Source organism: Apus apus, chromosome 1 (genome assembly GCF_020740795.1).
Source record: "Apus apus isolate bApuApu2 chromosome 1, bApuApu2.pri.cur, whole genome shotgun sequence".
Taxonomy (NCBI): domain Eukaryota; kingdom Metazoa; phylum Chordata; class Aves; order Apodiformes; family Apodidae; genus Apus; species Apus apus.
Window position 1 is genome coordinate 166,399,454 of NC_067282.1, and position 25,056 is coordinate 166,424,509.

General features: G+C 41.4%; 1 protein-coding gene and 1 long non-coding RNA gene across 4 annotated transcripts in view; one reads left to right on the forward strand and one right to left on the reverse strand.

Moving 5' to 3' along the window:
* ZDHHC17 (zinc finger DHHC-type palmitoyltransferase 17) overlaps positions 1 to 10,446 on the reverse strand; it is a 77,489-nt gene extending 67,043 nt beyond the window's left edge. For both annotated transcript variants that reach the window (XR_007889353.1, XM_051617917.1), the window contains exon 1: positions 10,346 to 10,446. Coding sequence is in view for 1 of the 2 variants with exons in the window: in XM_051617917.1 (XP_051473877.1) it covers positions 10,346 to 10,408 (63 nt within the window). In the remaining variant the exon portion in view is untranslated. The remainder of the gene's footprint in view (positions 1 to 10,345) is intronic.
* A 263-nt stretch (positions 10,447 to 10,709) lies between these two features.
* Positions 10,710 to 24,249, forward strand: LOC127379804 (uncharacterized). Of its 2 annotated transcripts, none has more exons than XR_007888364.1 (3): positions 10,710 to 10,962; positions 22,463 to 22,528; positions 23,175 to 24,249. It is a non-coding gene; the product is annotated as an uncharacterized LOC127379804 (long non-coding RNA). The 2 variants fall into 2 exon arrangements; XR_007888365.1 differs by lacking the exon at positions 10,710 to 10,962 and adding an exon at positions 13,779 to 13,828.
* Positions 24,250 to 25,056: the final 807 nt, after the last annotated feature.

Consider the following 25,056-nt stretch of genomic DNA (forward strand, 5'->3'; position numbering starts at 1 on the left):
AGGAAGTGATACCAGAGTCAAATTCTGGATGGTGACCAAGATAACTGACACTTAAAGAGAGAGTATAAACAAGTTATAAAGTAAAAATGTAGAAATAAAAGCATTATGTTCCATAAAGTACTGCATACTACTGTCTTTGTTTCTTAATGAAAATAGAAATCTTTTTTTAATTGATGACTGTACTAATTCTGTATGTGCCTGCAGTGAAAAGAATTGACAAAATTGGAAGTGACTGCAACTAAGCACACTATTTCAGGGAAGCTAAATAACAAAATAATTCTCACGTATGTGTGTTATATTTAACAGGGAGTATTGGAGGTTTATATTATAGAATTCCTTCCCCCATACCTGTGTTAAATTTCTGTTCTTTATTTGTTAGATTTTAGTGCTTTTTAGTAAGCTTTCCCAATTTTCCTACTTTTTAAAAAAGTGCAAGAATCCATATAAATTTAATTTTTGTAATTTGCATATTAAGAACACCTACATTAGTTTATATACACAAATACTAGCCTTTCATGCATGAACATTAATAGAAAAATGCTCACAAAATAAGCATAAGCAAAATCATTTCATTAGTTCCCCAAAAACATATTGCTGCTACTTAGTTAGAAGTTTTAATGGCAATTCCTCTTCTAAAGTCTACCATCACTTTCTTGCAGTTACCCCGTCACCAAATTCTGCAACACAAAGTCACAGAACGTAAGTTGAAGTGATCATGTCTTAATTTGGAGATAATGACATTTAATTCTTTACAGCTGTAAGAGTAGCTTTTTCTTCTCAAGTAAGGGCAGTGAAATGTAGGGTGAAACCAGTAACAGCTAATCTGACTGTTGACTGTCATCAAATGGGAGCAGTCTTATTCTTCTCATGTAAGTATGAAGACCTAGCCAGAAAAAAAAAAGGGCTGTATAGGTTTATTAGTTTGAGAAGCCAGAGCCTTCAGCAGCTATGAGCTGTTAGACTTTTTAAACTAGGATGATGCATATACACCTTCAGTTTAGCTACATGATATAAAACTTTAATCTAAACCAGACTACACTATCCGTGAAAAAGTGCAATACCACTTTTTTTTTTAATCTTATCTAGTCATATTGTATATTAAAAAAATAGTTCAGTGTTTGTCTTGCAATTTTGTATCAGAGTCACTTTATTGTGACCCTTAAAATTTGTGATGTAACTCTCCCTACCACCTACTATAGCACTGAGTTACACAAAATCAGTATGACATGACAAAAAAAACCCCACAACCCTTCCATACAATGCCAATTCTGCCACCTTTTCCCATTACTTTTTCCATTTGACAGCATCCTATGAAAGTCTGGCCAGTTTTCCTCCTAAATTTTTGGCCTATTTTCACAGTCTCTTGACACACCAATAGAAAAGATGCATTTATTAAAATTCCCAGAGAAGCTAATTATAGAATACACAGACAATGGGAAAAAAATGTGTACTTAACACTCAGATTTTCTTTTAAAAGCAAGTTACGTTTTAACAAAGCTTTCTTTGAAAAGCAGCAAAATAGATTGAGAAAAGACTCATGTCGAGTGTGCTAAAGTAGTCCTTTTGCTGATACTGAGTTCCATCCACAAGCAAGTCAGCCATCATACTGAGAGAATAATCCCACATACTCACCAACATAGACCTAATTTTTATATAACAAGTTAAGAGATGCTCAACCTGAGCCCTTAATCCAACCACTCTAAGCAGAGGTCAGAGATCATGTGATTTAAGGCACAGCTGATAACTAGTAACTGCTTTCTAGTCATTTACTTACAGATGCTCCCCAATCGAACTCTTTTCAGAAGGCCTGATATTTGCACGCATAGCCTCACCAGCCAGTGTTACTTAAAACAGCTGTGTTTACTAGCATTTGTAAAGGTTACAAAAATTCAAAGTTTTAAATACTATGGTTTAAAGCTTAAAAATTTTATTTAGTCAGCAACTTACATTAACATGTACATAAATCTTTTTTGGTTTTCTTTTCAAGGATTGTTGCATTGTGTTCCAGCCAAAATATCTGTGTTTCAACAAAAAAAAAAAAATAAAATAAAAAAAAATTCCCAAGTGACTTAAACAGGCCTAGGTCTCAAAATATATGAGCTTGCAGACCACTCAACATTAAAAAAAAAATAAAATCCTTGAAAGACCTAGCATTAGTAATCAGCCATCATGAGAGTAACTTAAAACCAACCATGCTTTCATAAAGTGCTAAACTCCAAAAAATGTACCTATGTATCTAGCTCTAGCCTGATCCTCAACTACTTGGAGACAAAAAAACAAAACCTCTTTTGAAAGTTCCCAGAAACATATTCTGGAAACTCTTTTTCAGAGATAAAGGTTTTTCATTCAATTTTCAGATGTGGTAACATCACACATTCAAAAAAAGTATACTGAAGGGTCTGCTTTATTCGGCAAGTATTTGCCAAAGCCACACTCAAATGTAAATTATGCTGTTTCTTGAGTTTATAACTAACTTATATGAGAAACAATGAAAACGTAAACCCAACAATTAGAGCACTGACAAGTGTACCTGACAGAATGAGCAGTCTAGCTATGGACTCCCTCTTTTCTCCTCAGCACATACATAAAAAAAGAAAGTTAGTACTTTGTCTTCATGGAAAACATTCATTCACCATTCCCACCACAACCCTGAACCAGCAAATGGAGCTTCAAATATATAGCTAGGCTTTAATTCCCACTTACAATAAACACAGGGTGGTTCATCTATGAGAACAAGAAAGTGCACGAAAGGTGCTTCTAGTCTGTCTGATAGTTAAGAACAGTCCCACTCTCTTCAACTCCTCACCTTCCAAACTGGTCACACCCGCTTGCCCTCTAACTTTTCTCAGTACTGCACTCAATCCTACTCCTCAATGAGTAGGTTTAGTGAACTGAAAGTTATTTACAGTTTTTTTGTATCCAATAAATTTTCCACTGATTTACTTTTCTCTGAACTGGCTCATTCTGACAAGCATCAGTGACAGACATGTTCAGCTGTGTTTAAAGACAGGTCTCACAATCAGCTGAAGCCAACCTAAAACTGCCCTGCCAACAGAAGGGGTGGTCACACTGATAGCTCTGGATGCACATACTCTGTTACCTTTTATCAGTTCTTACAACAGCACAATAATGATTTCAGTTAGATCAGGTCACAGACTCACAAAGTTAGAAAAAAGTGTCCCAACTCACCTACTGGCCACACACAACGGCAAGAGCTAACACCAGGAAGGGTAAAGGGCTGTGTCTGGATTCCACCACGGTTTTAGACCAGCTTAAATGCAGTTACAAAAACACATCCTTCAAAGCCTGCAATACAAGTGTTTTCAAAGCACACTCAGATGTTCCCCCTCTCTTTCTACTCTGCTCTGCCCTTACTGAGTCATGATCATCTTTGCCTGGTCTTGAGCAACCTCACAACCTCTGACCACAGCATTCCCACCACCCCCCATTTTTGATACCTCCCTCCTTACAGAGACAATCAAGGAAACTCTTCTAAAGACCTGAGGGTATCCTACAAGCGTAGGAAGAAATTACTAGATTTCAGAATTGCACAAGACAAACTGTAGTCTAACATTACACAATGTACTGACAGGTCTGATGGTTCAATGCAGCCAGGCTCCTTCTGACTTCAGAAAAAGCTTTTGATTTTGTTCTACATTCTCACCTGTAACAGAACCCAATGTTTCTCTCAAATACAGGGATGCTATGAAAATAAAATCTTTAGCCTCATACTGTCTTTGAAAAGGAGCAGATGAGAGTGCACATCCTGAAATACCACTTACTGAGGCTGCTCCTACCTAAACATGTTGGTATCAATGACAATATTATCTAGTTTTCAAGTAAACAGCAAACAAACATTTCCTCTTTAATTCCATAAACAGGATTCTGCAAAGTAAAAATGTAACCCTCTCCAACATTTATAGTGTCTCACTAGTTTCCTGAATGAACAGGAAAACACAGTGAAACAAATGTTCAAAGACTGGAATTCTACAAAAACTGAGAGAAAGAAAGCCTGTGCTTAACAAGTAAATGCAAATTGAGTCAACACAAATTTAGGTCAAACCAGACATTTATCATTGATGCTTTGAGAGGGCCTTTCCAGACAGTTAAAAAAAATCAACAACAGTCCAAATCAGAAGAAAATATGTGGATGAAAAACTGTAAATAGTTGAAATCTATTTTTTAAGTATTTTACTAGATGCCTGAGAACCCACAGTGTTATCACTGAGGAAAAAGTCCAGAGTGGTGAAAAACCACACAGCTTATAAGAGAAGCGAGAACTGTAAAAAAAAAAAATTAAATTAAAAAAATTTTTGTAAAACTAGAAAGAGAAGCACGGACAATAAGTGTGACAAATTAGAAAAACAGAAAAAACAAAGGCAAAGATTAGTGAACCAAAGTACTATGGCTTCACAGAAAAATAAACACAGCACTTTGAGTTGATGAAGTAGTAATGGACAAAAACAATGTTCAAAGCGTTTTATTTAGTATTGTCTGATATTTTAAGAAATTAGAATGTAAAGAGCTAATGTGATCTGGCATGTGTTAAAAACTAGCGATGTACCAACTATATTCTTATGATTCACGTTGTGACTATCATACATGCTGTCCTAGTTAAGGACTACATTGGTCAAAAAACAGCTCTTGCTGTTTTCAGTAGCTCACATTTTTAAACCTCAGGGGAGTGTTTTTATAGAAATACTACTGAAAGGACACTAAGCATCCTATAGAGCTTGTATTTTGACCCCATGCTATTTCATCTATTTCATGGTTGTCTGCAAACTAGGAATAAAAAACAGAGGTAAGTTTTATAGTGAGGAGGGAAAGGGGGATAAATAATACTCTACTTCTGATACAAGATAGCTTATATTACTGGGGGAAGGTTGGGACAAGCTAGAGTAAGGTTTTTTTTAAATACCAACAAAAGCAAAGTAAAATCTAAAATGAAGACCTGTCCAGGAAACTATCCAGAAAGCACTGAAGAGACTTAGAGGTGGATAACCATCTGGGCACAAGCTTCCAGTATGACACGGCTCCCAGTAAGATCAGTAAAATGGTCTACACAAACAGGGATGCTGCATAAGAATGTGGAAGTTGCTTTACTAGAGCAACTGGCCCTGGTGTGACTATTAGAGTAGTGCTCTGTTCTCAAGTTCACTACTGCAACAGTTCCAGCACTCAAGACCACTGCCATGAAAAAACGGAAAGAATCGAAGAACACATCTTAACAAGAGACTCAAAAGGGTCAGTAGGACTGCAAACCATAACACCAGTGTAGGGATCTGATAATCATCAGCATATTGAATAAATGCAGACAGATCTATATTTGGATAGATATCTCTCAAGATGTAATGAACAGAAACAAATTAAATTCAGACTAGAAACAGGTTTAAGTCTTAAACAGACTAATTAAATTTCGGGACAACTTGCCCAGCTACTCAATAATATCTGTTACTGTAGAATTTTGCTTATTTTCTTTTTTACTGTGTAAGTAGTATGATGGCTATAAAAAGCATTAGTTCATTAAAAAACTGCTCAATGGCTGCATTAGAAGTTTGGATTAGATCTCCAGTCCCCTCTGGCCTCAAATTATAAATCTAACAAAGATACATGAAGCAAGACTCAGCTTTCAATATTAAGCATGCTAATTCGTCTGAGACTTCATGGTTCTATCCTCCTTTTTAAGTAATACAGTAAGTTATAACTGATCTCTGAATGAGCTCACAAATGTAAGCTTAGCCTCTGGAGTGATCCTATCTAAAGTACGCTAAGTCCCATACCTTCACAGGACAATTATGAACAATCTGCACCCTGCTACAACTCCAACAACATCAACAGAATCCCACAGGGAACAGAGCTAAACTGTAAAATCAGGTTTGTACTGGTATTTTAAACAGAAAAAATTAGAGCCAAAGCTATCTACAGTAAGTTTACCTATCCTCTTCAAACTGCCACCAAGGAACACAAGAAGACATCGTGCTTCTAACTTCCCAGGTACTTATGAATTGAACCACCTGGACAGAAACAGATAAAAATGAAGGCTTCCAGCTGGGGTAATTCCTGCTAGAGCCTTAAAATTTCCTTCCAATTTTGCCGGAAGATTTTTCTCTGACATCAGAGTAAAAAAAAAACAACAAACAGCAACAACAAAAAACCACTTCCCCTTTCACAGCCAAGACTTTCCTAATACAAAAAGAGATCTGTAATAACCAATAACTTCCATCTCTCTCAAACACATCCCACATAACCTAATGACACTGGGGAATGCACTACATAGCAGTAACAAGAGAGATCTCTCTCCCCAGTAATAGCTCTTACCACTTAGGAAGAGATGCAGCTGTGAACAGCTGAAATGCCTTTGGCACTTCAGGCCATATTAGGCCACAGACCATATATTTTTTCCAAACAAAAAGTGGCAGTATGAACAAAATCCATTTCCTAAAGATTCCCCACCCATCAATTCTTGAATTTCAAAATAAAACATCCAAGCTTATCATAACCTACCACAGAACAGTCAAGATGTTGCTGCTGTTTAAAAGATCCAAGGAGTTTAAAGCCAGAAAGTCCATTAAAATAATTTAGTTGAAGGATAACAAGTACAAACAGCAAGCAGCATTCCCATACTAGGGCTACACTACATAAATGGAAGCAAAGCTTGCCATTATCACTGTCACCAGAAACCTCAACAATGGGAGAAGGAAACAAATTAACAGGGACTACTCTGCCTCCCTCGGGTGCTCTGCATCTCTTACAACAGAGCTACCTTCTCACACCGTAGGGCAGCCAATGCCAAGTCCACTCTGAGATCTATACCCACAGGACTCCCTCTCTTTGGTCATCTAGGAACTTAACAATCCTGCTGAAGAATTCAGGTCTATGAAAGAGGTGGCACATTACTCAGAGTCACCGAAACAAAATCTACACTCCTTTTTATTCACAGGTTTGAAACACCAGCCAGTTATGCATGTGCACAATTCAAAAGTTTGCATTTGGTCTCTTTGACATTCAAACTCAAGCCAAAAGCATCAAGAGCTGGATAATCCACCACTGCCCTCCTTTCATCACTACAATGATTACTCACTCACTATTTACCACTTGTGTCTTTCAATTTGATTCCCATTAAGCTTCACTTTCCAGCCACTGGGTTTCATTATGTACAAAGTGAATAAAGCACTGCATCTCAGTAAGAAAGTATTTCTATGGGGCAAAAAAGGTGCTTTTCACTATTTCTGATAATGTGAGCAGTTTTTCAAGCCTTTCAGAGTAAGGTATTATAAAAATAACTCTTTTCCACACTTCATTGTCTAACAATGCTTTTAAAGACAACTTCATCGCTAGTATTACCACAAGCTCAGCCAAAAATCATCTCCTTGTTCTTAATCACTAAACCATCTTAAAAATATCAAGGAATATATTACATATTTTTAAAATCAAAGCAGTATACTGGGGCTTTAGCTGAACTGCTTCTTCATATTGACATTCTACCAGTCAATAAATTTCAGGATACAATCCCATGCCTATGTTCCTTATCTTCAATGCATTATTTCAAATACAACTGCATCAAGGTGCACTTTGCTTTACTAGCACAACTTCACATGAATTCTGGATGGTGTGCTCTGTCCTCCCCTGCTTAGTACCTACCCATCTTGTTTGGCTGCAAGTTTTATTAATCACAATTTTGTTATTACTTCCAAATCACTCATGAAAAAATCTCAAGTCTAAGGGATTAACTTGTCTAAGACTTTCAGGAACAATAACATTCTGGAATAATTCTCTAGCAATTATTTCCAAGACATATCAGCTAGCCAACAGTTCTCCATCCATTTATCATATAGTAGAAGATCATCTGATGAGTATCAAATAAGCAATTGATGTTAATTGTTGTACTTCACCACTAAAATTATATTTGTATGCTTTGCTGTTCCACCAGTAATTTACAACAGTGCTAGTAGAAAACAGTGGGATCTACACTGTTACAATAAACTGAACTTGTGATAAGAACAACAAATAAATATCCTTAAAGAGTCATTACATAAGTTTGACTTGCTTTCATGCAGGAGGGAGGTCTACAAACTCAAAAAACAAAGCCACAGAGCCCACATAAAACCAAACACCTCCCTTCCAAAAAAGTCCCTCAAAAAACTTTGCAAGTAATCCAAATTAGTAAAAACAAAAAGACAGTAAAAAGCAAAAGTCTCCTAAAAATACAAAAAGCACAGGAAAAATACCTAAAAAAAGATGCATGACAGACAGCAGTAGCACAAAATGTAGGAAACCAGGAAAGATTTTGACAGTTCTATAAAAAGCATCAGTTTTACACATATACAAAATTAAGAACTGATTATATACTCCAACATCACTAATTATATAAGGACATGGTGCTATTTTCTTAAAAACTGGAAATCGCTAAGTATAAGGCCCCTGACCTTCAAAATTGACTGAACACAGATGCACTACATCATTCAGTGGGCAGGCCTGTGACAACACAGCTCTGCTACGGTACAGAACCCTGAAGCTTTTAAGACACTCCAGAAGTGCTCTTTTAGCAGCCAGTCTCACCACTGACATGAAAAACATCCTCCTCTCAAAGTTTATCTGCACAAAGGGATTCTAAGAACTACAGGAACACCAACTGAAATCCATGTAAACATTACTTAGCGAATAAAGGCATAGTCAGATACTCAGCACTTCCAAAAAAAAAAAAAAAAAAGGACCAGTTAGACAAGAGATATTTATTGCATATTAAAAGATAAAGGTTCATGTTACAGCACAATATATATTAACTTCCTTCCCCATCTTTTGTACCACACACTCAACTTCATACACCAAAAGAAAAGCATAAAATTCTATGAGACTGCTCAACTGGTGAAAATCACCAATTTAAACTGAGACATTTTTGTTCACTATATAGTAATTACTCAAAGTTAACTCATCAACTTCACTACTCATCTTCAATCTTTAAAACATAGTGGCTTTCTGACTGCCTGTAGATGATTTTTATTCTTTTTTATAGTTTCAGACTGCTCATCTAAAGTTTCCAAAAGTTATGAACTTCTATTTCAAAGAACATCAGCATCCAACAGTCTGGAGTGTTACTGATAACTTCTGTCACTTTAGAAAAACATTAGACACTGCAAAACAGGGTACTTCCTCGGTTAGTCTGAAGAAACATGTAGCATCAGTTTTTGCACATCAGCGAAAAAAGAAATCAAGACACTTATTGGGGGTACACTGCTTCGCTACTTAACCTTTAAAAAACATGGGTCTATTTTAAAAGTTGTAAGCAAGCACAGTTTGGAGAGGTAGAGAAGAGTGGGTAGGATACACATTGACATATAAAGGCCTAGAGAGTTTCTTCAGTCATCAAGAAAACTATAAGTGTATATATATATATATATATAAAGATATTGATGAAAAAGAGTATCGTCTGTTTAGCAAAACCTGGAGCCTGGCATACACACTCTTTTTTTTTGTAAGCTGAAAAAATCAATTCTTACAATACTTTATGTATCAAGTGACAAGTCCACACGTAAAAGATTTTCTGAACTGTTTAAAATATGCTTCAAAACAACCATACTAGTCCTCAAGAAGACACACATGCTGCTGACAAAGGTGGGTAGCACAAAAGAAAGGTAAAAATATGACACCAAACGACCTCTACATGTTACCTGTAAGTATTCCTTCCGCCGTCTGGCCAACGCATTGAGGAAGACAGAACCTTTGCTTTCAGAATAAACCCCTCGCCACCCGCGCTAGGCTGGGTCGGACCAAGCCCCACCTGCGGACAAGCCGCAGGCCAGCGCCAATAAAAGGCAAGAGGAACCATGTATTCCTGCTCGCCCGAACCGCTTCCTGCCGGGCTGCCGGACCGCAGCCCCCCGGGACGACGGGGGCGGGCGCCGAGCCCGGCCAGGCACCTAGTACTGCTGCTCGGGGACGCCGGGGCCGCGGCACCGCCCCTGGGCGACTTTGCCCCCGAAGCAGCGCCTGGGTCGCGGCGGGCCGGGGGACAAGCGGGGCTGCGCCGCCTGCCTCACCCCCTGGCCCGGTGCCGGTGAGGGCGCCACGGAGGGCCCGAGCGGACCTGCCCTCCTCCCGCCCGCGGCACCCGCAGCCTGCCGGCACCCGCAGCCTCGCCGCGCCCCGGCCCGGCCCGGCCCGGCCCGGCGCCGCGCACACCCAGGCCGGCAGCGGGGGGCGGCGCGCACCTCCCGCCCTCCGCGCACCCCGCCCGCCCGCCCGCTCGCCTCGCCCCCTCCGTCCCCCGCCCTTCCCGCGGCGGGGCGCAGTCCCGGGCGCGGCGCTGCCCGCCGCGCTGCCGGCGCCGGGCGGTGCCCTCCCTCACCTCGGGGTGCAGGATGGGGACACAACCCGCTTCTTTCTCGTACTCCTCCAGAGGCGCCGCCATCTTGCTGCGAGCCCGCCGCGCACTGCATGCCGGGTGGCGCTCGCGCGACCGCCTTGCGCTCCCCCCCCCCCCTCCCTCCCTCGGGGCCCGCGCGCGCGCGCGCGCACCGCCCCCTGGCGCCCCCGGCGGGGAGGTGGGGGTGCGCGCGGGGGGGGCGCGCGCGGGGCCCGGGGGCGGGGCGGGGCGCGCGGCTCCTCGGGCCCGAGCGGGCGGGGCCGCCTCCCCCGGGAGCGGCGCGGCGGGACCCGACGGGGCGGGGAGGGAGCCCCGGCCGCGGGGCGGGGACGGGCCCCCGGCCGCCCTTCCCTGCCCGCGGGGCCGTTTGGCCGCGTCTGCCGCGGGGAGCGCGCTCGTTCCTCCGGCCGTTTGGCCGCCGGCCCTCCCGCAGCCGGCCCGGTGCCCTGGCAGGGCCCGGCCCCTGCGCCCCAGGCCCCGCGGCGGGAGGGATCTGCTGCTGGCCAGGTGTCTGCAAAGACGGGTTGCTTCTTGGAGGTACTAGTGTCAGTGCTTCTGAAATTAGGATGCTTTAGGCTTGAGGAGGCACTTCGGTAGGGGTAAGTTCCTTATAATTTGGAGTGAGAGCAAAAGGAGAGCTTCCTGGCGCGCTTAATGTTGGCGCCGTTCCAGGCTCCTCATGTCTGTCCAGTGTTCACGGGGACGTAACCTGCGGGCAAGAAGAACATTTTAAACCCGCTGGCAGTTCTGAGGACATTTGGGAGGGATTCCTTCCAGCCAGTTTGTACCCAGCTGAACCGGTGATTCCTGACATCCCGTCACACACGCTGTCCAGATGGCCGAGTTATCTGCGGCAGATTCGGGGGTCGAATTACATCCTGCGGGAAAATGGGTTGAGTTCTGCTTAGTTTGTCATTTCTGTTCTTACAAGCTGTGTAATGCGCATACAGCAAGGATTAGGAATCCTAAAGCTCTTTATTTCAAACGTTTTTTTATGAATTACATTTTTATTTTAAAAATGATTTTGCAGCTACAGAATGTTATCACTGGTTTGGCTGTTGCTTTATATCTATGGTGCTGTCATTTGCCTTTGTGGGAAAAGGACCTTTAGACAACACGTTATGTTGTATGATAATACATTAAGCTCATAAGCCTAAAACCCCACAATGATATTCTTTTCATTACTCCTTCCTATCTCATACAAAATGTGACAGAGAAACACTAATACAATCATGACTGCAGCATTATTAAAATGTTAAACCATAAATACATATTTGCTATATAAATACATTTTAAATTGTCAAGAAGAAGAATGACAGGGATTTAGAAACAGGGTGTGAAACAGGTCTACAAGCACAGACTTGAAACCATAAGGTACTGGAGTGCTAAAAGAGCAGAATATACAGGAGAGGATCTTTTTTTAACTGTGTATTATTACATGTACCAGGGCTTAGATACAATTTGCAATCTGATTTGCCTGAAGAAGAGGATTTTCAACCCCCTGCAAGCCCCAGAAATAGAAATCCTATCAATCACTACAGTTCTTCACTCATATTTATAACAGAAGGAAGGGTGATAAAATAACCACAAATCTTTATCGTATTTTTACTATGCAGGTTCTTTTTCCTTGAAAGCCTAAAGAAGCTGTGCTTCATCCCATGGCTCTGGTTGTAAATGCAGACCCTGACATTGGTTGAGGTATTTATGCCCTGTTCTTCACAGGTCTGCACATTCTGAAACCAGTTCTGTTCTCAGAGATGTCTGTACAGAGAATTGTTGCCATTAAACTTGAGGCCTTGTTGATGTATGTAATTCATCTGCAGCTCATTACATCCTTCTTCAGAACCCAGTGTGCCTTTTGCCACCAAGTAAGGACAGAACTAGAACACGGGAAGGTGCTCAGGTGTCTCTGTACCGAAGCTCTTCATTCAAAAGTAAGTTAGAAAAGATTTCCACACCTGGAGCATTTTCGTCCTCTCCTAATCTGTAGCGTGATGTTTGGAAACATGGACCTTCACTGTCTTACCCTGTCACTACAGACAGGTTCATACCACTGCAAGGTGAACGACAGATACAAACCTGATAATCTGCTTTGGTACCAAAGTTCATAACAATCTTCCACAATCTGAAAGGCCCTAAGGTTGGATGTTTTTCTAGACTCTGCCAAAAATTTGCTATCTGACTTTGTCTTACCCCTGTATGTTTTGCTTTGCTCATTTGTAAATCAAACACTATGAAATCTAATTCAGAGGGCTACTCTGAGAATGTATTATTGTTGCAGAGCAATTTAAAACTCTCACATTAAAGATGCCTTGTAAATGCCAGGAACTATTGTTGATCAATGGCAGAAACTGCTCTTTTGCATGGTTGTTCTGGAGGCTCAATAGCTGATGTGTCAAGTGTTTTCCATATCGACCAAAGAGGTTTTATCCAGTGCTGCAATATGAACAGGTCTATAATACTGGCTAAACATGGCATGCACTGGAAAATTATTTTAGATTCTAGACTAACTTAAGAAAAACACAATTTGCCAATACGAAAAACAGATTTTCTTCCCTTTGTTTTGCTTTACATTAATTGCTGAAAAAAGACACACTGTCTAGGCACCTTTTAATTCTCAAGTAAGTCAAAATACAGCTTACATGGGAATTAAGTAGCACAAAGTCTTATAATTCCCTATTCTGCAGGATGAATTTAACCTTTTTTAATGAAGAAAAAAACCACTTCTGGCAGAGACAAGACATTTATAGAATATACATCCATACACACAGTTCAGCACTAAGAATGAGTGTGCAGCTATTTTAGTTCCTATCTTCCACTAAACTGTGAAATGTGACAGTGAAACAAGACATTTAAAACAACTAAAAGTGCAATCCAACAGTGTTTGCCTTTGCAATAAGTATTGCAATTAAAGATAAGTGTTTGCACTTATGGCAGCCCAAAACTTAAAGTGAAAATATTGGAATATCTTAGCACAAAAATAGGTGCTAAGTCAAAAATACCCTGCCTAACCCTACAAGAATTAATATTTTTAAAGGAGCTGTGGTTGTTCTTCACTTTTTATACATAGTTTTAATTAACCTTTGTCTAAGTGAAGCATCATGAGATGGATTTGTCACCATACTGAGGCCTCTCTGAAATTTCCCTTGCACAGCCACCCAAAAAATAGTTTTGGGGGCTAAAATATCTGGGGAGGCCACGTTGTGTTCCTGTTCTCTGGGTATGTGTGCAGAGGGACTATGATCAGAATCAGTAATTATCTTTATTATTGACTACCAACACTGCATTTTCTACTCATGTTGCTATTTGAGCCTTGTGTTTTCTGAGTTGGAAGTGACATCCATCCATCTAAATGTATATTCTGCTCGTGCTTACCCAAACCCATCCTTTCTCTCTGCATTCATTCCTAGATGAAGAGTACCCAGTTTTCACACAGTTTGAACCAGATTGGGTGGCTGAAAGCCTGTGAGTTTGAGTGACTGAAACCCCCCCAGGAGCCCCCCACCTGCTCCAGTCTGTTCCTAATGCTGACTCTTGGAAACATTTCTGTAACCTATTTCTACAGTATTACCATATGGGAGGAGAGGAGAGCGAAGGGGAGGAGAGGAGAGGGAGAGGAGAGGAGAGGAGAGGAGAGGGATAGGAGAGGGAGAGGGAGAGGAGAGGAGAGGAGAGGGAGAGGAGAGGGAGAGGGAGAGGGAGAGGGAGAGGGAGAGGAGAGGAGAGGAGAGGAGAGGAGAGGAGAGGAGAGGAGAGGAGAGGAGAGGAGAGGAGAGGAGAGGAGAGGAGAGGAGAGGAGAGGAGAGGAGAGGAGAGGAGTTGAGTTCGTTTGAAGGGACCTACAACAATCATCTAGTCCAACTGCCTGACTGCTTCAGGGCTGACCACTTGCTTTTCATAGGAAATGTTTTATTTCTCTATGTCTGGGCTTTTTAATAGAAAAATAATTGGTTTTGAAGTACTTAAAGCGTGCTGTGGAGTTATTATAGATTTATTATATTGTTGGAATTACAGACAGGCAAAATAAGCCAACACTACACATGATAAGCTTTCAAAATTGTGTTGCATGAATTACCATCTTATTTAGTTTTTTTCTGAATTGATGACGAATTAGTATCCATTGCACACAGGCAAGTACTCTGTTCATAGTTGCTGATATAAAGTAGGCTGTGCTCAAGGGGGGAGAGCAGTAGCACCGACAGTTACCTGCCCTTGACCAAGCAAGGATATGTGGAAAGCAGCAGCCTCTTTTACTGACTCATCATAGAATCACAGAATCATTAAGGTTAGAAAAGACCTTCAAGATCAAGTCCAACTGTAATCCAACTACCACAACCACTAAACTATGTCCTGAAGCACCACATCTAAATGCTTCTTGAACATCTGTGATTCCTACAGCTTGATGAGACTGACTTCCCTTGAAATGCTGCAAAATTCAAAGACTCCTTCAGCCCCTGTTCTCAAAGTACCATTGCTTGAGAGATTTCACAGTGCTCTGACTGCACATCTTGATGGTAATGGAAAGCAGCAACACTTGGAAACTTGCAGGATCAGGACCTTGGTCATCTTGAGTTAATTTACTGCTGACACTTTTAGCAGTCCTAAAAGAAAAGAAAAAAGGCTCACTCACACTTTAATACAGTGGAACGAAAAGGTTTGACACACAGAATGGTATTTAATACATGAGTGTTTGGCTGGGCTTTAAACCTGTTACAGATGGTCACATACTATATGGTAACAACAGTAAGCAGCTTATTATACTGTAGCCTGCTGCTGCTAATTTATAAGCTATTTCTCCTACATTTCAGCATTTGCTAGAAACATATACATGTCTTGGAAACAAATGACAAACATGTCCACAGGGAATGTTGCACCACAAAATTGAATTTTAATAGAGCAGGAGTGGGCTGACAGCAAAAATAATCACTTTCATCTGTGAAGTTGCAGGTTGGCATATTGTAACTGAGAAAATTTTAGCTGTTGCATATATGTGAGCTCCCCTGTGTAACACTAACCCAGTCTCTGCCAGTCTCAGTGGGAGAGGGGGCAATTCTGTGAAGGTAAAATTAAATGTAATACAGACCTAGTAGCCATATGCTTCATTTCTTATTAATATCTTCATTTTTTCTGACAGCCCATGTCTGGCCTTCTCAGTTTTTAACCCAGTAATATTTCCTAGCACCCTGTCCACAGCTCCAGGCAAAGGAACAGAGCTGCTGCTGCCTGGGCACCTGGCAGGCCAGGGGAGGGGGCAACCAGAGGGGCACCAGAGCAGCCTAGCACTGCCTAGGGCACAGGGACAGGATGGGCAGGGCTTTGGGGAGCTGGACAGCAGCCCTGCTTCAGCATTGCTGGGGCAGGAACTGATGGCCCTAGGGGGCCAACATGAGGTGGGCAGGGTGGGGAGAGCCCCGGGAGGGTGTGCAGGGACAGTCAGAGTTGGTGGTGCCCTAGGGGCCTTAGTTCACTGAATAGGTCCATTAAATCTTCTCAATTAATGGTTCCTTTTCCCTCACAATTGCCCTGCAATTCCTGCCAAAGATAGTCTACAGAAGCAGACCAAAAAATAGATACAATCTAAATTATAATCTGCACCTTCTGCAGACATTAGTCAGCACAAAGTTGGTTCTGAATCTCTCAGAATATTCAAAGAAATAAAAGATGACAAAACCCAACAAGACCACCTAAAAGCCTCTCCGTCGATTGCTGTGGCAAGAAGATGCAGGCGGTGCTCTGTGGGATGGAGCAGAGTGCAGGGAGCTCCAGCACGGGCTGACCTGAATCTGAGCATCTCTGGTGCATCGTGGAGCTGCCGTGTTGATTGAGTGGCAGAAGGAGTAACTGGGCAGCAGTTCTGCAGCTGCAAGCTACATAATACCCTAAGGCTCCCAGCTCTGGGATCAGCAGAGCTGGCTCCTGCTAACCCAGCTCAGGGTTGGGACCACACAGAGCCAGCTGCACCCATGGTTAGAGACTGCACACTAGAACCAAGCTTCAATAATTTTTACAATATTAATTTTACAGGAGAGGGACAACAAATTAAAACATCTTCGATATAAAGAAGAAAATGAAGAGATTTCAGACACTTAAATGCAGAGCTGCTGCACAGAAGCATAACTCATAGCAAGCTACGTTGTGTAAGCACTGTGGTGTTTGGTTGGAAACTCGCTCAGTGCTCATAGTTTGCCCCTTACAAACATTCAGTTCTTAACCTAAACTTGGGTAGATCCAGACAGAAGGCAGAGCAGAAATGCAAAATACAGCTAATGGAGCCAGCTACAACTGTGTTATTTTTTAAAAGAAGCAATACAGGAAGACCCCTGCAGCATAACCTGTAGTCATCTAAAGCTGAAGGCTAGTTCCCATTGGACTTGAGCACTTCAGCCATATGGTTGTGAGCTTCTTTCTTACCAAGACATGAGTTTTTTTACTCACAGGCAGCTGCCAGAATTGGGAAGTAGGCAGTTGCCAGCACTTGCAAGAAATTGAGTGGAAAAAAGCCCAGCAAATTTGAGACATTAAATGTTTTACTATTGACCATTAATATTTCTCTCCTTCTCAACTTTGTTACCTGGCAAGAATTAAGTTTCTCAGTGTTCTACTGGGAAGACAGGTGGTAAATGGAGGAGCTGGCCCAACTTTTCACATGCACCCTAAGCAGATAAAAGCCAGTTTCTCTGACTAGTGGAAAAGACCCTTCATCCTGCCTGTGAAAGGCATTGCACCATGCAGACAGCAGCTCAGTGGGCACCATGTTTGGATTGGAGAGTATGTGACTCACCCCAACAGAAGCTTGTCTGTGGCACCCCCCTGGTGAGGGATATCACTCCACCCACTCAGTCCTCTGAATGTCATTTTAAAAAAATTTTGTGGCTCCAAAATAATGTAGATGCTTCTGAAGATAATATGTTTGTGCAAAAGGATGCTGGCTTGAATTCCTGTGCATTTGTTTTGTAATGGTATTTCAAGTGTTTGTCAAATGCATGGGGAAGAAGGCATTCAGAATGATAGAATCAATAAATAAAATAGACTTGGTAGCAATAGCCTCAAATGATGGGGCTTTTGCAGTCATAAATCCAACATTTTTTCACCAAAATCAGAAAAATAATTGTATTGATTAGCCTTTTAGTGAAAAACCTAATACATGCTTGAGTAAGGACCCACTGGAATTATAGTAAGGAAGTCTGTTGCGATAGTCTTGCTGTTTAATATCTCAAACTGTTGTTGTCTTTTGGGTCCTCCATCTTCTTTGATCCCAAAGTATGTCAGCAGTCTGTAGTCTTGGCAAGTTGGCTCCTCCATAGCAGCCAGCTGGTAGGACATCTCTCAAATACTGAAACTGAGAAGTCTAGCCTGATTCCTTCATGCTGTACATTTAATTAATCCATGTATTCCTTAAAACATCTATCTGAAAATGCTTACTATACAAAGGAAATATATCCTGTGCGATGCTCTAAGAAGCCTCATATATCCATGATGTTGCTGATACAATGACTAGAGGAAAGACAATTTTTTCCTCACATATTTTCAATATCCCAGTTTTCAAGTAAAGTCTTAAAAAGAATAGAAAGTGAAGGCTTGAATTGAAGGTTAGACTTACTGTTAATTAGAAAGCTAATTAATGAATTTGACACCTTTATCAGAAAGCTGGCAATGTGTTCCCGGGTTGTTTTGCTGTAGAAAATGCGGAGCACAACAGACGGATCTGTAGTATGGTATTCTGGGGACAGCATTAGCATGCTTTTTCATTTATGATCTTTTGAGGGCTTAAGACCCCTTACATGAAGAGGACAAGGTAATAGGCATGGGCAGAGGGAACAGCCAAAATATGAAAGCTTGCAGAACTCTCTGCCATCCTGTAACCTGTCATTCTGCAGTGAAGAGGCTGTGTAAGAGATGAGCCTGGCCTCTGATGTGTCATGACAGTAGAAAAAAAGAGATAGGTGTTGTGTTTATCTGCCAAGAATCAACAAGGAGGAGGTCAGCAAGTACATGACAATAATTTTTATGAGAAGGTTGGACATCAAAAACTGCTCTTTGGATTATCACTCCAGGTCTCCTTCTGTATTTATGTTTTTGACTTCTAGTGGGAACAATAAAGAGGAAACAATGAGCCTCTGCTGTCCTGACATAAAATCTGCAATAAAATCTAGCCTTTGAAAGAAAAGCTTAGAATCCGTCAGGGAGAAAATACATCCTCCTGATAATTGTTTAGCAATGGCAGAGCAGTGAGGACACTCTGAGGATATGAGGCATGAGACTATAGATCTAATAAAAATGTCCGTAAAAAAGAAAGTAATTGAGATGTTTTAGAATACATTCAGCAACCATGAACTGACACAACAGGACAAAAAACTATCAGTCTGCTTGAAAGAACAAAACCCGCAGCCTTGCAATGTTCCCTTCAAGGACAACAGAGAGGTTTGTTTTTTCTGTACTGTACCTTGGAGTAGTTTCCAGTTTTTAAAGCACAACAGTGCCAGAGCAGGTTCTGTCAAACATGAATAACTGAATTTGAACAGAAATGCAGAGACTCTCAAAATACAACTGAAGACTTTTGTAAGCACTTAGAGAAAATATATGGGCTAGGTTCACTTGTGCTGGTCTCATTTATATCACTAAACTTGGCCTTTCTCCACTGAGACTGGTGAAGTTTTGCTGGTGCAAAACTGCAGCAAAAATATCTTGGAAACACCACCAGGCTCATTTTTTAAGAGAAGGGAGCAATGTGATCTTTGCAAGCACTGATGTAGACAGTATGATTCCCTGAATATTGATGGAATTACTTGAGACTTCCATCAGTCAGTGCTTTAAGGTCAGAATCTGCTTGTCCCTTTTGCTCCAGTGACACGTTATCACTCTGTGTTTGCGCTTATTGCATTAGACACTAATGAACCTCAACACTGTCTCCAAGGGCTTAGTGCAGATTACTGAAGCCTAATGACTTCCCAAATTGTTTGTTCCTTGAAGAGCTCATCCATGGAGCAAAGCCAGGTCTTGTCCTCTGCCAGTAGCCTTGTCTTAAGCTGGCAGCAATCTCAAGAAGTAGATTGAGAAATAAAAAGAGGAACAGACTAAGACAAGGTGCAAAACTAATGGGTGGACTACAGGGGATGGGAGGTCCATGAGAAAGACCCTTGAGTAGAAAGGAAATCACATGAATCAGTAAAGCTTTGGACAAAAAAGAAAAACGACAGACAAAGAAACCATTAAAGCAGGCAGTAAAAGACAGAGAAAGGAGGTTACTAAAGAAGCAAAAGAAGGGTGGCTGGAGAAAGAATAGCAGCATTTGTTACTGATCATCTCTTGAAAAAAATTGTTTTTTTTCCATCAAGTGTTTGTTGATCATAAAGGCATTGCTCTTTAATTTTGGAGTTGTACAAAATCTCTCCCATGGAATGCATACAGCCTATGGGCTGGGCAAGAGAACAAGGATGCCATGGGGCCTCATGCATCTGGAGTAGAATACTAGCCATAATATTTTCTTTCTCCATGATTAAGCAGTATTTGACTTTTAGCTTAGCTGACTTTGGAATATCAAGAATAGCATAAAAGCTTTGGCCTATTTCTAGTGTTCTCAAGTCCCAGGCATTCAAAAATGGAAAAGAGTTTACTTTCTTCCCCGGGGATTTGCACAGAAAGGGTATTTCCAAAACCAATGCACACAGGATTAGAAAATTAGGCAACAGAACCTCCTTTTTACCCAAGCAGCTGCTGTTACAACTGAAAACTGTGAGCACAGTATGCCATTAGTACTATTGCCTGATAAGTGTGTGTTTAAGAGCAGCTTTACACTCCCCATGTAAGCCTTTGAAAAGAAAGCCTCATGTAGACAATTCCTCATGTATCTATGTCTGCGTTTCTTACTCTCCCACACTATGAGAACAAAAGTTACTTATTTAGAGTTCTGTTTACTCCTGCTGGCTAGTCCTTAATTTCTTCAAGGCTGGATGATATCCAGTAAGTGGTTCAAGACACTTGAGATGCAGAAAACATCATGTCTTGTCCGGAAAAAAGCCTGTGTGTTTGCCTGATTTGAAAAGCCATTGACTCAGGATCACCAAGAGCAGAAATCAATGCTGCATGCCACTAGAAGGCTCATCACCCAGTCCAGCCTTGCAAAGATGTACAGCAGTTTGTTTTCTAGGCACAGTAATGCATGAGATTTTGAAGATAAAAATCATATTGCTTTCTTGAACATCCTCTGCTTGCATTGATTTGCTGGTTCTGACCCAATTTAAGTGTCTGCTGCCTTCAAGTGCTTTATGTTTGAAACAATGCAATGTGTCATCTGAAAATATATAATCACAACTTCCAAGTTATATGAAGCATTCATCTCCAACTCCAACACTTTGTAGAAATATTGGCTCCCAATTGAAAGTTATGGATGTGAATTATTAGAATAATAAAAGTTTCAAAGGATGGTATCATTAACCGCATTCAATTATTTTGGAAATGTTCTGATTAAATTCTTGTGTAGTCTCATAAGCAGACAGAGAAGCATATATCCAAAAAAGACAAGAGCAGCAGATGAACAGGAAGATGGGAAGAAAGGGGGACATATGATCTCTCTGAGCTTGTAGGGGGTGAGGCAGAAGGTTGGACTGAAAAGGAGCCTCTGGGCTCCTTCCTGGGAGTTCAGCTCCCTGTGATCACAATGTGACAGCATCGACATCAAGCTTGGATGGATCTTCAGAGTATCCACTCCCTCACCTAAATCTCGTACCATAAAGCAGTCTCTGAGACCATGTAACCATGCAAGACCATTAGTACAAAAGGCAAAAAGCCTCAAAAATCACAGCATGGCATCAATACAAAGAGAACAGAAGAGATGCACAGCACTACCATTAGCTGAAATATCCCTGGAGAATTCCTAGCAGATGGACCCTGCACCATGCTCCTGCTGGAAAGCAGAAGCTGCTCAGCCCCTGCCAATCTGACATGAAGGAAAAACTGAATCCTCAAATAAACTCTGAATCTGGCCATTAGAGTTTACTCCCAGGAATGTGAGCAAAATATGGCAGCCAGCAACCCAAGAAGTTTGTCAGATTGGGGTCCTGATCTAGCTCTAATTGTGGTCAATTTATTACATGTCAGAAAAATTGGATCCACATACCTTTCTCTCATCTCATCCCTGGCAGTGCAGTTGCTAGCTGTCCCCTAGAACATAATATATCAAGAATAAGGAGCTCAAATTTTGTGATATGTACAAGATATTGCTTTCCCTCATTTGTCCCCTGCTTTCCTGCTCGAGGCCAGATCTGAGAGCTGCAGTGCTCCCAAAAGCCTGTCAAGAGAGTGGGAGATTTGTACATCAGTCCCAAAATCCTGGTGTAGTGACAGGACCAATGCAGTGACCACCGCACCGTCCCACCATGTTGGGGCAGGAAAACTTCTCACTAGAGTCCTCTGCAACCTGTATTTTAACAGTAAAGTATGCCAACTCTACCCAGGAGTTTTCTAGTGTCAGGTATCAAAACCTATCTTGCACACCAACCCCAGCCAACCAAGGCAAGGCTATACATAAATCCAGTTAAAATAAGTCGGCCTAGACATAGCTTACCCTCTCCTTCTATGTACAGCCACAGCCTCTGGCCTTCAACATGTAAAACTGTGATTGTTCTGGAGCCCCCAACACAAGAAGGACATGGAGAGAGAGGAGGGCCATGAAGATGATCAGAGGGCTGGAGCATCCCTCCTATGAAGACAGGCTGAGAGAGTTGGGGTTGTTCAGCCTGGAGAAGAGAACGCTCCAAGGAGACCTTATAGTGGCCTTCAAGTACCTGAAGGGGCTAGAGGAAAGCTGGGGAGGGACTTTTTACAAGGGCTTGTAGTGATGGGGCAAGGGGTAACAGTTTCTTTTTTTAAAAAAGAGCGGAGATTTAGGTTAGACATTAGGAAGAAATTCTTTCCTATGAGAGTGGTGAGACACTGGAACAGGTTGCCCAGGGAAGCTGTGGAAGTGTTCAAGGCCAGGTTGGATGGGGCTTTGAGCAATGTGGTCTAGTGGGAGGTGTTCCTGCCCATGCAGGGGGTTTGGAACTAGATGATTTTTAAATGATTCCAGGCTACGTTCTAATTGCATTCTTCCCTTAACAGGTAGTGTTCAAGCAAGGCCAAGAGAGATGAGGTCATTGGTCAAAATTATAGAGAAAAAGAAATAGGGTAAGTGCACAACCAATTTTTCCAACTGCACCTGCAGTGAAATACCCACCCTCTTCAGTGGACACAGTATTTTCACTTGTAAGGCATCGTTCAAGCAAGTTTATCTTAGACTTAAGTTGCAGTCACAACCAAAGGTGAAGTATTGCTCCAGTATCTGAACCACAAGTAAGGATAATGCTGCATAAGAGGCTGGTTTTATTATAAGGAGTTGAGAAGTCAATTTTTAATCTCAAAAATGTCAAAGAATGTAAAGATATAATTTAATTTAACTTTCTCTGTTTATTCAGTTTCACCATCCTATCTCCAATTAACTTGCCTGTCATAGATGTACTTGGTCTCTTTAGATAGTTTGCTTTATCAAATTCACCAAGTAAATTTACTGAGTTGTCTTGACACAGCCTTAGCAGAGCCAGTACTGCCTTATCCCATTGTGGAGTAGTATATAGCACTAGCAGATATTTAATACCAGTTGTAAATCTAATAAATTCTATAGCCCCAGTTGGAGGTAGCCAAGTTCCACCAGTTCTGAGTTTTAAAGAGTTGTGTATGTTTGCTTAGGGGAAGGGGAGCAAAGGATAATTGGTGGGATGGACAAAGCAGCTGATGCTGCACTTCCTCAAGGACTTTTGTGACTGACTTCCCCCAGACAATGACTTCTTCTGAGAAGGACCACAGAAAGAAATCAACATTGAAAAGACTGCTAGATGTACTGCCTCGTCACTGAATGAAGAAGAAAATCTTAGGAATACAACAGGAAAAGAATGGGACTGAATATGAAAGGAGTAAGTTGTAGTCTGAAAGTGAAACTCTCCATCTTGATACACTCTGGAGGACTACAGTAAGTGCTTTATAATTAGCTTGCATTTAACTTGGCATATTTATGGCTGTCACTGCATGACCAGACCAATGTATGAGGCTTTTTGCTAAAGAGTCTCCAGAGAGAAGCATTCAAACCTGCCAGCAACCATGTTTCAGAGGTTTAACCTCTCTAACCTTTGTCGTTCACATAAAGTTCTTCCTCCACACGTGCCAAATACACCATTCTGCTGAGTGAATTGTAAGCCTGTCTTAGGCAAATACTTGCTCTATTTAATGTGTAATTGCATTACTTTTTATTTGTGGCTACCTTTTGTCTGCTTTGCTCATAAAAGTTGCTGAAGTATATAACGACATGGTAACAGAAATGCTAAGCCTAGCTTTTGAGTTACAGAAATCAGATGCAGCAAGCAGATGCTGTGTTCGTGACCAGAAGACCATTGTAAGTTGAGGTGTGAGTGATGAATGCAGCAGGTTAACCTGAGCAGGCATAGACCTGTGCTGTGATGTGGAGAACTACAGTGTGATTTTCTGGCCAGTGCTGTGCTGCACAGATACCTGGGATGCAGCAACCACCTTAGGTGGTTGATTGTAACAGAGGAGGCTGCAGGCAGCTCCCACTTGGTGCCCCTGATTAGACCAGCTGCACATCCTTGCCTTTATCTAAAACTGCAGCAACGAGTTCTCCTGTGAGCATCCTTTTTATCTGGCAATAGAAATGGTGAATAGACTTATTTTCTTTTAAGAAAATCCTGAAAGAGCTTGAATTAGCAAAAAAAAATAAAACTGTAACTCCTCTGTGGATGGGATCTGAAGGCCTGTCAATTCAGTGTTACCAGCATCTGCAAGGACATAAGGTTACCTGTACTACCCTCTTTTTCTCTATAACATTGACACTAATAAATTTAAACAGAACTTGTCAGAGTCTTTCTTGTCTTCCTTACTGGGATCATAAGGAAACAGCATCTCCCTGTGCAGGAGTTAAGAAACCAGTATCTAAGTCTCTACCTCTATTTATTTACAGGACTGATGTAGTTGTTCTTTTAGTTTTCCGCTCAAAGGTGCTTAATCAGACTGCAAAAGCTATTCTCTTGCCTGAAGTGCTTCTTCCTAATCAGCTGAGGGAACCATCCAGTTGGATCCCCATACTCCTAATTCTGGTGGCTCTTGTTTGCCTTGTTCCCTCCAGTACAGGGGTTGAGACTGCCAATACAACCCTATCAATCCCTTTTTTTCTTTCTTAAGGTATAGTGTCACTTGATTCTAACAAATAATTTTCTGGTCACAAACAACTGTGTTACTGACTTCCTGGCCACCCAGCCCAGTGCTTTCCTGACAGACCCTTCACTTTTCCAGTGGATATTCATCTTGGTCACCCAAAAGCTTTGCCAGCATTGACTAGCTATTATGCAAATGAGGCAGCTGCATGTTTTACCCTCAGAGTGAACATTTTTCATCCTGTTTCTTTTCCTGTTCTCCACTGAACTGGAATACACAGATGTTAGATATTTGTATCTGGCACTAATTAACAGGTACCACCTGTCAGAGTTGCTTAAACATAACCTTGTTTTCAGTATCCTGTGGAGGGATTTGGTGATTTTGTTCCATGTAGATGCTGTGCCTTCCTCCCAGATTGCCCCTTCATTTTCTCCTTTGATAAAGCACGACCTTTTTTTACCATTTGCTTTCAGCCAGGTATTTCCTAAGGGAAT